Below are 14,996 nucleotides of genomic sequence, written 5' to 3' on the forward strand. Positions count from 1 at the left end.
GCATATTAAGCAGGAATTAAAAGTATATATATAAGGAATGTGAAGGTTTCCTTTGAGGATGTGCAAAAACAACACCAGTGGAATCATCAGCCATCACACCATCTCTTATTTTCTTCCACTGCAGCCCATTTTCTCAAGTGATGATGATGATGATGATGATGGTAATGAAGCTCAGGAGGGATCCAGAGAGGATACCGGGAGCCTAGGGGATGACATCCACACAATCTTGCTGAATGTGGATCTCGATGCCGCGGCGAAGGATGGGCCCTCTCCTCTCGACCGCCCTGGTCCTCCTGCTGGCCCTGAGCTCCGGGGCCCCGGCCTCGGTGGGGAACCCCGAGGATTACACCGCGGACGAGGCGGAGCGGACCGCCAGCGAGAACATCGTCTTCGATGACTACCGGGGGAAAGGCTGCGTGGACGACAGCGGCTTCGTCTACAAACTCGGGGAGCGCTTCTACCCGGGACACTCGAACTGTCCGTGCGTGTGCACGGAGGACGGGCCCGTGTGCGACCAGCCCGAGTGCCCCAAACTGCACCCCAAGTGCACCAAAGTGGAGCACAATGGATGCTGCCCCGAGTGCAAGGAGGTTAAAAACTTTTGCGAGTACCGGGGGAAAACGTATAAAATACTGGAAGAATTCAAGGTAAGATCCAACTTGGATTCCTTTTCATTTATTTCCCTATAACTTCACAGCTTCTTCAATGTGAATATTTCTGGTTTCTTTGTTCCTTTATGATAATAAAGTGAATATCTTGTTGGTTTGTGGACAAAACAAGATGCTCATGAGTTGGTTCCATCTTGTCAGGTTGGTCATGTCCAAGTCTGGATGCCACTAAAGGAACCATCTAACATGGCAGTCTGTCTAGATTTCATATACCAAAACATTAAAAAAAACTAACTAGACTTTCATGTTCATGTCCAAGTGTTGGACGGCAATCAAATCAAACATGAAACTATATGCCAGGGGTCTCAAACTCGGGCTGCTGGAAGTAGTATCAAAATGACCAAAAAAAGACACAAAATGACAGAAAAGACACTAAATTACAAAAAAACACTAAATCACTTTAAAAAAAGACACACAATTACTAAAAAAAGACACAAAATTACTGAAAAAACACTAAATTAGTTAAAAAAGACACAAAAATACCAAAAAAAGACACTAAATTACCAAAAAAAGACACAAAATTACCAAAAAAGACACTAAATCGAACTGTCGAGGACGGGCCCGTGTGCGACCAGCCCGAGTGCCCCAAACTGCACCCCAAGTGCACCAAAGTGGAGCACAATGGATGCTGCCCCGAGTGCAAGGAGGTTAAAAACTTTTGCGAGTACCGGGGGAAAACGTATAAAATACTGGAAGAATTCAAGGTAAGATCCAACTTGGATTCCTTTTCATTTATTTCCTTATAACTTCACAAGTGTCACAAGCTTTCAAGTCATGGCAACATTCTACTTCAACATTTCAAATATGTTTCTGTCTAAAACAGTCAGAGGAGCACTTGGGTTTTTAAATACAGTTTTTTTAAAGACAATAAGTCCAAATTCTCTGATTTCAGCTTCTTCAATGTGAATAGGCTATTTCTGGTTTCTTTGTTGTTTTATGACAATTAACTGAATATCTCTTTGGTTTGTGGACAAAACAAGAGATTTGAGGACGTCATCTTGTGGTTTGGGAAACCAAAAAAAGACACAAAATGACTGAAAAAACACTAAATTACTTAAAAAAGACACAAAATGACCAAAAAAACCCCACAAAATTACTAAAAAAAGACACAAAATGACTGAAAAAACACTAAGTTACTTAAAAAAGACACAAAATTAAAAAAAAAAGACACAATAATTACAAAAAAAGACACAAAATTACCCAAAAAAAGACAAAATTACCAAAAAAGGGGCCCATGTGCGACCAGCCTGAGTGCCCCAAACTGCACCCCAAGTGCACCAAAGTGGAGCACAATGGATGCTGCCCCGAGTGCAAGGAGGTTAAAAACTTTTGCGAGTACCGGGGGAAAACGTATAAAATACTGGAAGAATTCAAGGTAAGATCCAACTTGGATCCTTTTCATTTATTTCCCTATAACTTCACAAGTGTCCAAATTCTCTGATTTCAGCTTCTTCAATGTGAATATTTCTGGTTTCTTTGTTCCTTTATGACAATAAACTGAATATGTTTTGGTTTGTGGACAAAACAAGATGCTCATGAGTTGGTTCCATCTTGCTAAGTTGATTCAGTCACAGTCAAAGTCTGGATGCCACTAAAGCAACCATCTAACATGGCAGTCTGTCTAGATTTCATATACAATAACATAAAAAAAAACTAACTAGACTTTCATGTTCATGTCCAAGTGTTGGATGGCAATCAAATCAAACATGAAACTATATGCCAGGGGTCTCAAACTGCTGGAGGTAGTATCAAAATGACCAAAAAAAGACACAAAATGACAGAAAAAAAACTAAATTGCTTAAAAAAGACACAAAATTACCAAAAAAAGACACAAAATTAAAAAAAAAGGACACAAAATGACCAAAAAAGACACTAAATTACAAAAAAACACTAAATTACTTTAAAAAAAGACACAAAATGACCAAAAGAACCCACAAAATTACTAAAAAAAGACACAAAATGACTGAAAAAACACTAAATTACTTTAAAAAGACATTAAATTACCAAAAAAAGACAGTAAATTACAAAAAAAAGACACAAAATTACCAAAAAAGACACAAAATGACTGAAAAAACACTAAATTACTTTAAAAAGACATTAAATTACCAAAAAAAAGACAGTAAATTACAAAAAAAAGACACAAAATTACCAAAAAAGACACTAAATCGAAGTGTCAAGGACAGCCCGTGTGCGACCAGCCCGAGTGCCCCAAACTGCACCCCAAGTGCACCAAAGTGGAGCACAATGGATGCTGCCCCGAGTGCAAGGAGGTTAAAAACTTTTGCGAGTACCGGGGGAAAACGTATAAAATACTGGAAGAATTGAAGGTAAGATCCAACTTGGATCCTTTTCATTTATTTCCTTATGACTTCACAGCTTCTTCAATGTGAATATTTGTGGTTTCTTTGTTCCTTTATGACAATAAGCTGAATATCTTTTTGGTTTGTGGACAAAACAAGAGAATTGAGGACGTCATCTTGTGGTTTGGGAAACACTGATTGATGTTTTCAACCTTTTGAATCGATTAATCGTTAGTTGCTGCCCTACTTTAAGGTCACATTTTCTTTAAGGGCTATAAACTGATGATCATGAGTTGGTTCCATCTTGTCAGGTTGGTCACGTCAAAGACTGGATGCCACTAAAGCAACCATCTAACATGGCAGTCTGTCTAGATTTCATATACAATAACATAAAAAAAACTAACTAGACTTTCATGTTCATGTCCAAGTGTTGGACGGCAATCAAATCAAACATGAAACTATATGCCAGGGGTCTCAAACTCAAATTACCTGGGGGCTGCTGGAGGCAGTATCAAAATGACCAAAAAAAGACACAAAATGACCAAAAAAAACACAAAATTACAAAAAAAGACACAAAATGACCAAAAAAGACACAAAATGACCAAAAAGACACAAAATTACAAAAAAAACACAAAATGGCTTAATAAACACTAAATTACTTTTTTTAAACAGACACAAAATGACCACAAAAGACACAAAATGACCAAAATACACAGAATTACCAAAAATGACACAAAATTATTTTTAAAAAGACACAAAATTACCAAAAAAAGACACAAAATGACAAAAAAAGACACAGAATTACCAAAAAAGACACAAAATTACCCCAAAAAAAGTAATTAAAGGGACCTACCACACACAACACGGTGAAGTGCCATTCATATAAAACTCACATTAAACTTTTATATCAATGAGGGGGCCACAAAATATCATCACGAGGGCCACAATTGGCCCGTGGGCCGCGAGTTTGAGACCCCTGCTATATGCTGTTATGATGGTGTCATTTTGTTAACAGCCACTATGTCTCATGAAGAGAATATCCGAGAGATACTGAGTGCAGCTGACCAAACACCCACACACACTTTTGGTCTTGCAACTTGTTGACAGCAGTCTCCTCGTATGATATTCAAAGTTTAAAGATGATAAAACACGTCTCTACAGCAGCTCTGACCTGTGTTTGGGCTGGTTAGGGTTTGGGTTGGAGAGGTTTCCGGTTAGTGTGAGTGTATATATCTTGACAGACTGTTAAAGTATCATGAAAATGTGTTTATTGGCCAAGGGCACAAAGATGGCTGCCTCCCAGAGTGATGTCATCCTGCCCTCCCTGCACCGTCAACAGAGCATCCACCAGCATTACTAAACTGACAGATGCTATAAGAGTGTTTTAATGCTTTGATTTGTAGACACTGAGTCATTGCTGGCAGTTTCCCTGTGTGTCCTGCTTCTACCCATCACACCAGTGTCTCAGTGGTTGTTATAGAGCACGGCAGTAATTAAAGACACAAAATGACTAAAGAAGAAAAAAATAACTAAAAAAGACACAACAAAAGACACAAAATGACCAGAAAAGACACAAAAAGACACAAAATGACTAAATAGACACAACAAAAGAAAACAAAATGACCAAAAAAGACACAAAATAACTAAAAAAGACACAACAAAAGACACAAAATGACAAAAAAATTATACAAAATGACCAGAAAAGACACAAAAATGACCAAAAAAGACACAAAATAACTACAAAAGACACAAAATGACTAAAAATGACACAAAATGACCACAAAAAAACACAAAATAACTCGAAAAGACACAACAAAAGACACTAAATGACCAAAAAAGACACAAAATAACTAAAAAAGACACAACAAAAGACACAAAATGACCAAAAAAGACACAAAATGACCAAAAAAAGTAATTAAACGGACCTTCGACACACAACACGGTAAAGTGCCATTCATATAAAACTCACATTAAACTTTAAACTCCCTGCACCGTCAACGGAGCATCCACCAGCTTTACTGAACTGACAGATGCTATAAGAGTGTTTTAATGCTTTGATTTGTGGACACTGAGTCATTGCTGGCAGTTTCCCTGTGTGTCCTGCTTCTACCCATCACACCAGTGTCTCAGCGGTTGTTATAGAGCACGACAGTCCTGCCTGATTAGAAATAACACTGTTAGCATGACAATAAGGTCTGTGTTTAACTCTCTGGAGTCTCCAAAAGCTCCAAATCCAGACTTCTTCATGACATCCAGACTAGAAAACAAAGCAGCGTGGAGCCCTACTGTAAATTTACCTCTAAAGTTCTGGCTGTAAACTCCATGAGGCCAGTTTCAGTTTGATGATGATATACCAAGTAAAACTGGAGACAAGCTCAAATATATTTAGTATAAAATGATAGAACTGGATGGAACCCAAGAGTATGATATTGTTTTGAAAGTAAAAAAAAGATTCAAAATCACATTTTATGTTGGACTAAAGGACTAAAAAGAAACAAAATGACAAAAAAAGACACAAAATGACCAAAAAGACACAAAATGAGAAGACAGAATGACTAAAAAAAACCCACAGAAGACTCAAAATGACTAAAAATGACACAAAATGACCAAAAAAAAGACAAAATGACCAAAAGACACAACAAAAGACACAAAATGACCAAAAAAGACACCAAATAACTAAAAAAAGACACAACTAAAGACACAAAATGACCAAAAAAGACACCAAATAACAAAAAAAAGACACAACAAAAGACACAAAATGACCAAAAAAGACACCAAATAACTAAAAAAGACACAACAAAAGACACAAAATGACCAAAAAAGACAAAATAACTAAAAAAAGACACAACAAAAGACACAAAATGACCAAAAAAGACACCAAATAACAAAAAAAGACACAACAAAAGACACAAAATGACCAAAAAAGACACCAAATAACTAAAAAAGACACAACAAAAGACACAAAATGACCAAAAAAGACACAAAAAGACACAAAATGACTAAATAGACACAACAAAAGACACAAAATGACCAAAAAAGACACACAATAACAAAAAAAGACACAACAAAAGACACAAAATGACCAAAAAATACACAAAATGACTAAAAAATACACAAAATTACGAAAGTTGTTACGCTAAACACACAAGACACAAATAAAATAGAGTCCCACTAGAATAAAAAGCAGAGCTGGATGACAGGATCACACACAATCACAAGATCACATTATGTTGGTTTTTCTTTGTTTCTTTTTGGTTCCAAATGTTATATTTACAGGCTCCTTGAATCATTTGTTAGAGTGCAAACTATTGTATAGGCCTCTTGTTAATCAGGCATTTGTTCATGTCTGTGAAAATATATATCACATACAGGTTAGCCATTATAGTTGGCTGCTTTAACCTTCAAACATAAAAACTTATTTATGATTTTTTTTTTCCAGCACATTAGCATAGATATTCTTCCTGGAGTCCAAACATTAAATCAAATTGTCCATTCTCCGAGATCGTCAACAAAACAAAAACAACAACAATAGTCAATACAGTCACAACACATATACAATCATAGACGCTAACAAACATGAATCACAAGACATGACACAACACTTTCCACAGTATAATTAAGAGTCCATACACAACATACAAACAGAAACCAAAAAATAAATAAAAGATCAATAAAGGAATCTTACAAGATAGGAAGATTGTTTATATGAAAACCCTTGTGCACCCTTGTGATTTTGATCTACTGTCGTGCTTTGATTTAGGTTGGAGACTCTTAATTCTGGATTTAATAACAAGGTGTTACAACATAATATTAGAGGTATTAATCTAAATCAGTGAAGCCAACCTTTGAGGCAAGTCAACAAACTGGAAATGTAATTATCCTCTTGATTTTAAAAGAAAAATAGATTATTTCCTCCCTTCAATTTGCAGACACTTTTTTTCGGTTTTACAGGGTTTTTTTTTTTTTTTCATAAACAGCTACTTACTTTTACCAGAAATTGGATTAACAAAGCAACATGAGTTCTGTCACTAATGCATTATCCCAATCAGGTGTACAAAGGATTTCTGTTCATGCATGAGTGAAGAAGAGCACTTTTCAATCATGTGTTTTGTGCAGCCAACTCTAAATGGTAGGCACTCCAAAGCTAAATGAATACTTGAAGCTAAGCCTTAAAAAGCGTCTTCGACATTAACATGAAGCAGTGAGTGATAGATCAGCAGCACTGTTCAGCAATATCTGTAACCATTATAGAGACACGGGAGATCAAACAATGTGTAAATCCATATGAGCATCAAATGAAGCACATATATGAGCTGAAATACACTGCAAAAAAGCCAACTTGTATTTTTTTGGCCTAAAACAGTGATTTAAGTTGGTAAAACTTGGAAATATAAATTATTGACATTTAGGGCAATAATGTAAGTTAGCACAACAAAAGAAGCCAGTTGTCTGCTCAAAAACAAGTTTGTGAGTTGTTGTTACTTATATCTTTAAGTTGGGGTTCACAACAAGGGACAATAGTTCTGATAACTCTTATTTTTTTGTTGTGAAATGCGGGAAAGCGGTGAAATTCATTAGCAAAAGCTAGCGGCTAACTGACGCTAGCGGCAAACTGACGCTAGCGGCTAACTGATGCTAGCGGCTAACTGATGCTAGCGGCTAACTGATGCTAGCGGGGCTGCTTGTTACAGCTACAAGAGTAGCCATTAGTGTATCAAAGCTAACTCAAAATTGTGGCCGCAACATTAGCTGACATGTCAGCAAGTTAGAACAACTTGTTTGTCAACAGTTGAGTTGACAAAAATCTGAATTCAGAGTTGAGCAAACTCAAAAACAAAACTTAAAATATTTAGTTTAATTGTCCAACTTAAAATTTTATCGAAGTTTGTTGCCTTGAGTGTGCCACCAGAAACTGGATTTGAATTATTTATATTTGCATTTGAATTGCTTAACTTGAATAATTGCATTAAAAAACTGAATTTGAATCACATCATTTGAATTTATATTGTATAATTTGAATCATTGCATTGAAAAACTGACTCTGAATTGTTATTTGAAATTTCATTTAATTAGTTTGGAACTGAACATTCAGTTCTCACAATTCAAATTCAGTTCGCAAAATTAAATTTAAATTTTCTGCGACGAGGCTGTAAAAAATGTCTGTAGATTTTACTGTGAAAACTGCTAAACCATGACAGTGAAAGATATAAAATGATAAATGGGTGAATTCAGTTTTAGTAACAATGAAACACTGTAAATGTACATATCAGCCAAAACAGTGTTTTTTTTTACATTTTTTTTTATACTTTACTCCACTGTAAAACACACTGGCACTGTGTTTGTAGCAAAAAATATACTGTAATATATATACAAGCCATCAGCATGGTACAACCAAAGGTAAACTTGTTTGGACAAATATAATAATAACAACAGAAATAGCTGATAAGAGTTTATTTCAAGAGCTGACATCTAGACATTAAACATGGTTTTCTTGATAATGATTTTGGTTATAATCAATAAAACCATGTTAAATCTCTAGATATCAGCTCTACAATGGAACTTTTATGAGCTATTTCTGTTATTATTATTATATTTGTCCAAACAAATATACCTTTGGTTGTACTAGCCATTAAAATAAACAAGAAATAGAAGAAAACAAGGGTGGTCTAATCATTTTTTCCATGACTGTAGAGGTGATGGTTTTTGAACAATAAAATGTTGTTGTAGTGAATTTGAATCCAGCTGTAACAGATCTTGCAAACATTATATTTTCATGCTTTCTTTTTATGTCTGTGATGTAGTGTTCACTTATACAACTATATTATCCACAGTAGATGGAGATGCGACCTGGAAATCACCAGTTAAATGTTTATTTAATATGTGACAAATCTGCTAACTGAAAATAAAATGTTGAAAAATATGAATCAGTGTTTCCCAAACCACAAGATGACGTCCTCAAATCTCTTGTTTTGTCCACAAACCAAAGAGATATTCAGTTTATTGTCATAAAGGAACAAAGAAACCAGAAATATTCACATTGAAGAAGCTGAAATAAGAGAATTTGGACTTATTGTCTTTTAAAAAAAACTGCTCAAACCAATTATTCGATTATCAAAATAATTTAATAATCGATTATTGTTCAATTAATCAAATAATTGTTGCAGCTCTATTACGAAGCACTCTTCATATTTACCATTCCACCTTCTCTTTCCCGTCACTACCTTTCAAAATAAAAGCACCAATTTCACACTGGATAGCGTCTTTTCAAAATAAAAGCATCACAACATTGTAAAACAAGTATAAAATTATTCAAACATGAAAACAAGCTATAATATAATATAAATACACCACAAAGAACCTTATTAAAGGTCATTTAGAGTCCGGCTCGTTTGTTGCTCAATGGTCCACCAACTCTCTCTGTCTATTGTAGGAGTGGGCAGTTATTTTTCCCAAGGGGCCACATGAGATACTGTGAAGGTTGCGGAGGGTTGGACCAAAACTCTGAACTAAATTCTGCTCAATATGAGTTTCATCCCTTTATAAAAAGCAGTAAATTATCTGGTTTTGAGATGTTACTGTAACAATACATGTAATGATGAGGTGAATGCAAATATAGCCGTAAAAAATAGTAAAAACTCCAATCATTATCTCACTTTTCCATTTATTTTAAACACAACATGCATTCAAACCACATAAACAATACAGAGCATGTATGTCATGCAGCAAAAAAAGCAATTTATTGACTATCAATAAGTTTATTGACTTTAGCAATAAGTATTTTTCACAAAGTAACAAGGTAACACAGTGTTTTTTGTGAAATGCATTTCTGTGCAGGTGCATACGCACACATATATGGGTCAATGACGTGATCTAATCCAGTGTCAGTTGGTGTAAGCAGGTACTTTTTCCCCATAAAATCTGATTATATACAGGAAAATAAATGTGAACTAAAATGAGAAAAAAAAAATACAATCCACGTGTACATTGCAACACAAAACTTCAGAAAAAAAGGTTTGTTTTAGAATATGTTCTGCTCAATATTGACGAAATGTGTAAATGCAGAAATACTAAAAAAAAAAAAAAAAAAAAAAAAAAAAAAGCCATTTGATGTCATGTTATGATTATTATTACATGTATAATTCCAATTAAATACACTGTAGGTGGATAAAGTATTTAATATTTAACATTCTTTTGTGGTTACACCATTTAACATCTTGCCAACCCTTATTTGTCACTGACCCATATATGTAAATCGCCTTCAAAATAAAAGCACTTCGGTTGTATTGATTTCTAATTTCTGGGTAACCATAGCAACGTGGGCCACACAGGGACAGCCAAGGGGCCGGATGTGGCCCCCGGGCCGCCTATTGCCCACCTATGGTCTGTTGTTTGGTGCTGAGCAGGTAACACTGACTTGATCTAAGGGAGCTTTTTTTTTTAAATATAAATTATTCTCAAAACATTAAAGTTGTGGGCGTAAAACTAAAACTATAAGTTGAAAGGTGCCTGCAGAGTCTCTGTTGACGTGTCACCTTAAGCAACCCTTTTATATTTCACACAGTTGTTTGATCCAATGCCAATATAAATAAAATATTGTTTAGTAGCTTTAAAGTTAGGGAAATATAATATTTATGGTTAAATAACTCAAATGTAAAGGCTGACGGCTATTAGTAACAGAACATGTAGGAGCCTGTGATGCCTGTGTTGAAGGTAAACAAAAAAAATGCAAGTTTACAAACTTTAATAATATGCAGAATTTGCATATGAATATGCAGCATTGGACATTTACACAAACAGGTTTTTATGGACAATCTTATTGCAGATTTATGGAAAATCTTATTGCAGTGCAATCTTATTGCACTTATACAGGTTTTTATGGAAAATCTTATTGCAAAATCTTATTGCAGATTTATGGAAAATCTTATTGCAGATTTATGGAAAATCTTATTGCACTTATACAGGTTCTTATGGAAAATCTTATTGCAAAATCTCATTGCTGAGGTTGGAACTTGGTAATCTGAAGAATGTTTGTTTCAGTTTACACAATGACTTCAAGGCAAAGCAACGAAACTCTTCTGGGACGTGTTTGAACATGTTGCACCTGTGAATATTAGCATGTCATGTCACTGAAACAAATTGAAGCAGGCAGGGGGGCTTCACAGTGAGTCAAACCAAATAACATGAAGACAAGCATCATTATTTATCATTCTGCTGCAGTTTATCTGTGGACAAATCTGACAAAACCAGAAAAGGAAAAAAAACAGGCTAGTTTAAATTTTTCCAGGGTTTTCTTTGTAAAACCTGGAACTTTAGAGACTAGTTTTGCAGCCAGGAAACACCTGGAAATGAATTAAAATGGCCAGATATCATGGAAATAATGTTAGTGAACTAGCTGTTAACATAGTCACCAGTTAAACCATAACACCGGTGTTTTGTCCTTACTGGTTTCAACACTAACTGGTTCCTGTACTGGTGTGTGCAGCTGTTTTCTGCCTCAGTTAGCAGATTTGTTACATATTAAATAAACATTTAACTGGCGATTTCCAGGTTGCATCTTCATCTACTGTGGATAATATTGTTGTATGAGTGAACACTTCATCATAGACACCTATACATAAAAAGAAAGCATGAAAATATAATGTTTGAAAGATCGGTTTGAGCTGGATTCAAATTCACTTCAACAAAATTGAGTTGTTCATGAACCATATCACCTCTACAGTCATGTAAAAAATGATTAGACCACCCTTGTTCCCTTGTTTTTCTTCTATTTCTTGTTTATTTTAATGCCTGGTACAACCAAAGGTACATTTGTTTGGACAAATATAATAATAACAACAGAAATAGCTCATAAAAGGTAAATTCAAGAGCTGATATCTAGACATTTAACATGGTTTTCTTGATAATGATTTTGGTTATAATCAATAAAAACATGAAAAATGTCTAGATATCAGCTCTACAATTTAACTTTTATGAGCTATTTCTGTTGTTATCATTATATTTGTCCAAACAAATGTACCTTTGGTTGTACCAGGCATTAAAATAAACAAGAAATGGAAGAAAACAAGGGTGGTCTAATCACCTAAACCATCACCTCTACAGTCATGGAAAAATAATTATACCACCATTGTTTTCTTCTATTTCTTGTTTATTTTAATGCCTGGTACAACCAAAGGTACATTTGTTTGGACAAATATAATAATAACAACAGAAATAGCTCATAAAAGGTAAATTTAAGAGCTGAAATCTAGACATTTTCCATGTTTTTATTGATTATAACCAAAATAATGATGAATAAAACCATGTTAAATGTCTAGATGTTAGTGAACCTAGACACGGAGCACAACACAATAGACTTTATTTTAGGGTCTCTAGTCTATTTTTATGAGAGCCTTGATCAGAATTCTCAAAGAAGCTGAGTGGAAATTAGCCAGCTAAGTATCTGACTAATGTTGTGCCTGTAAGTTTTTTGTTTGGTTTTGTTGGGGCAAAAATAGCTGACTGAAATTAGGTTATTTGGCATAACATGTGACTGTTAGCAGAGGGGAAAGTGTTGTTGCCAGCGTCGTCAGAATTGGAAAATTTCTTCTTAAAAAGAGTGAGAATGGTGTTTTTTTAATGTATCTGCCTCTAGTTTCTCATTGTTAACCAGGGTTGTTCTGCTGTAGAGGCCATGCACTCAACATAAAACAATTAAGATATGCAATGACATGAGAATTTCTACTTATTATTATTATTATTATTATTATTATAACTGTAAATTGAATACCCTTGGGCTTTAAATTGGTAATTGGACAAAACATTGAGGCTACACAGCAAAATCGGGAGTGTAAATTCAACTCACAGAGTGTTAAATTAAAAAAAAAACACTTTTTCTGAGTTTATATAGTTCTCACGAATTCTGAGTTAAAATTATACTTTAAAAAGTGTTAATATTTTAAGTCTTTAATAGTGTTAAATATTTGATACCCTTGGTGTTGTTATATGACACCACATAAGTGCACTTTTAACTCCAAATTGTGTTATTCCTTTTCACTTTAATGTGTCATAAAATAACACGATGTATGTTAAAAATTAACACTCAAAGTGTATTTTCAACACTAAAATCGTGTTATTCCCTTTCACTGTGAGTGTTAATTTTTTAACATACATTGTGTTACTTTGACACATTATTTTTTAACCCTAAAATCATGTTATTTCCTTTCACTAGTGTGATAATTAACATTCATTGTTTTGCTTTACGATACATTAAAAGTGCATTCTGTCTTTAGCTGAACATATAAGTCACTACATCTGAAAATCAACTCCAACTGAAGTGAATCTAACTCAGGTTTGAGCTTTTTTTTAATCACTACAAGTGTTAAAACAACTCCAAAATCACTCACCAACTCAAAATTATCAACACTGAAAAAACAACACTACAGATTTTACTGTGTATGTGAAGACGGAAAATTGTGATGAGAATTGTCCCTATTTTTATATTCGATTATTTGCTTCTTAACCAACAATTAATCACATCATTGTGCACTTTTCCATTTATTTTAAACACAACATGCATTCAAACCACATAAACAATACAGAGCATGTATGTCATGCAGCAAAAAAAGCAATTTATTGAAAAAAAAATTGTGATGGGGAATTTTCCCTATTTTTATATTTGATTATTTGCTTCTTAACCAACAATTAATCACATCATTTAAAATGAAAGCAATAGCTATTTGTGGCTCTACATTGTGTTGTCACATCAGCATGACAGTGGCACAGTGGTGCTGTTAATAACCAGTGTGTGTGGGATCGGCCCGTTTTAAAACCTATGCACTTAATCTGTACTGATTGGTGTGTTTGCACGTCAGACGGCATCAGGCTCAGTCCTGCATCGGGATGCATGCCCACAGATTTAGTCCGAGCCGCTGTGAGTGCATAAGCCTGGCAGTTTGATGTGAGATCAAGTCCATCAATAGAGCAGCTCAACCTCGACTCGAGGGCCCCGAGAGCCAAGGACACGTCTCTGTTCTAGAGGGTGAAAAAAACAATTAATTTGTTCTTATTGACGATCTCAGTGGAAGTTACATCACAGATAAGGAGAGAGGAAATGTGTGAGGATTCGACTCTCCTCTCTAAGACCACACAAGTGACTCTAATGCAGGGGTCTCAAACTCGCGGCCCGCGGGGCCAATTGTGGCCCTCGTGGTGGTATTTTGTGGCCCCCACCTTGATATGAAAGTTTAATGTGAGTTTTATATGAATGGTAATTTACTGTTTTGTGTGTGGAAGGTCCATTTAATTACTTTTTTTGGTAATTTTGTGTCTTTTTTTGTAGTTTTGTGTCTTTTTTAAATTATTTTGTGTCTTTTTTGGTAATTCGGTGTATTTTTGGTCACTTTGTGCATTTTTTGTAATTTTGTGTCTTTTTTAAATAATTTTGTGTCTTTTTTAATAATTGTGTGTCTTTTTTGGTAATTCTGTGTCTCTTTTTTTGGTAATTTTATGTATTTTTTAAGTAATTTTATTCTGTCTTTTTTGTAATTTTGTGTCTTTTTAAAGTAATTTAGTGTTTTTTTCAGTCATTTTGTGTCTTTTTTTGTAATTTTGTACCTTTTTTGGTCATTTTTTGGTCATTTTGTTGTGGTTTTTTTGTAATTTTGTGCATTTTTTGGTCATTTTGTTTCTTTTTTAAGTAATTCAATTTTTTTCTGTCATTTTGTGTTTTTTTTCAGTTATTTTGTGTCTCTTTTTTGTCATTTTGTGTCTTATTTGGTCATTTTGTGTCATTTTTTAGTAATTTTTTAGTAATTTTTTAGTAATTGTGTGCGTTTTTTTGGTCATTTTGTGTCTTTTTTATGTAATTTAGGTTTTTTTTCTGTCATTTTGTGTCTTTTTTTGGTCATTTTCTGTCTTTTTTTGGTCGTTTTGCTACTGCCTCCAGCGGCCCCCAAGGTAATTTGAGTTTGAGACCCCTGCTCTAATGTCTTAGTCCTCATCCTGTGTGAAGGTTGGCTCTCTTCACGAGGAACATGAAAGCTTCGGAAAC

General features: G+C 34.6%; 1 protein-coding gene across 1 annotated transcript in view; it reads left to right on the top strand.

Annotated features, from left to right (window-relative positions):
* The window catches only part of vwc2l (von Willebrand factor C domain containing 2 like), a 53,184-nt gene that overhangs the window by 869 nt on the left and 37,319 nt on the right, over positions 1-14,996 (top strand). The window contains exon 2 of the mRNA XM_059343154.1: positions 125-647. Coding sequence (XP_059199137.1) covers positions 234-647 — 414 coding nt within the window. The 5' untranslated portion in view covers positions 125-233. The remainder of the gene's footprint in view (positions 1-124; positions 648-14,996) is intronic.

Source organism: Centropristis striata, chromosome 10, assembly GCF_030273125.1.
Source record: "Centropristis striata isolate RG_2023a ecotype Rhode Island chromosome 10, C.striata_1.0, whole genome shotgun sequence".
Taxonomy (NCBI): Eukaryota; Metazoa; Chordata; class Actinopteri; order Perciformes; family Serranidae; genus Centropristis; species Centropristis striata.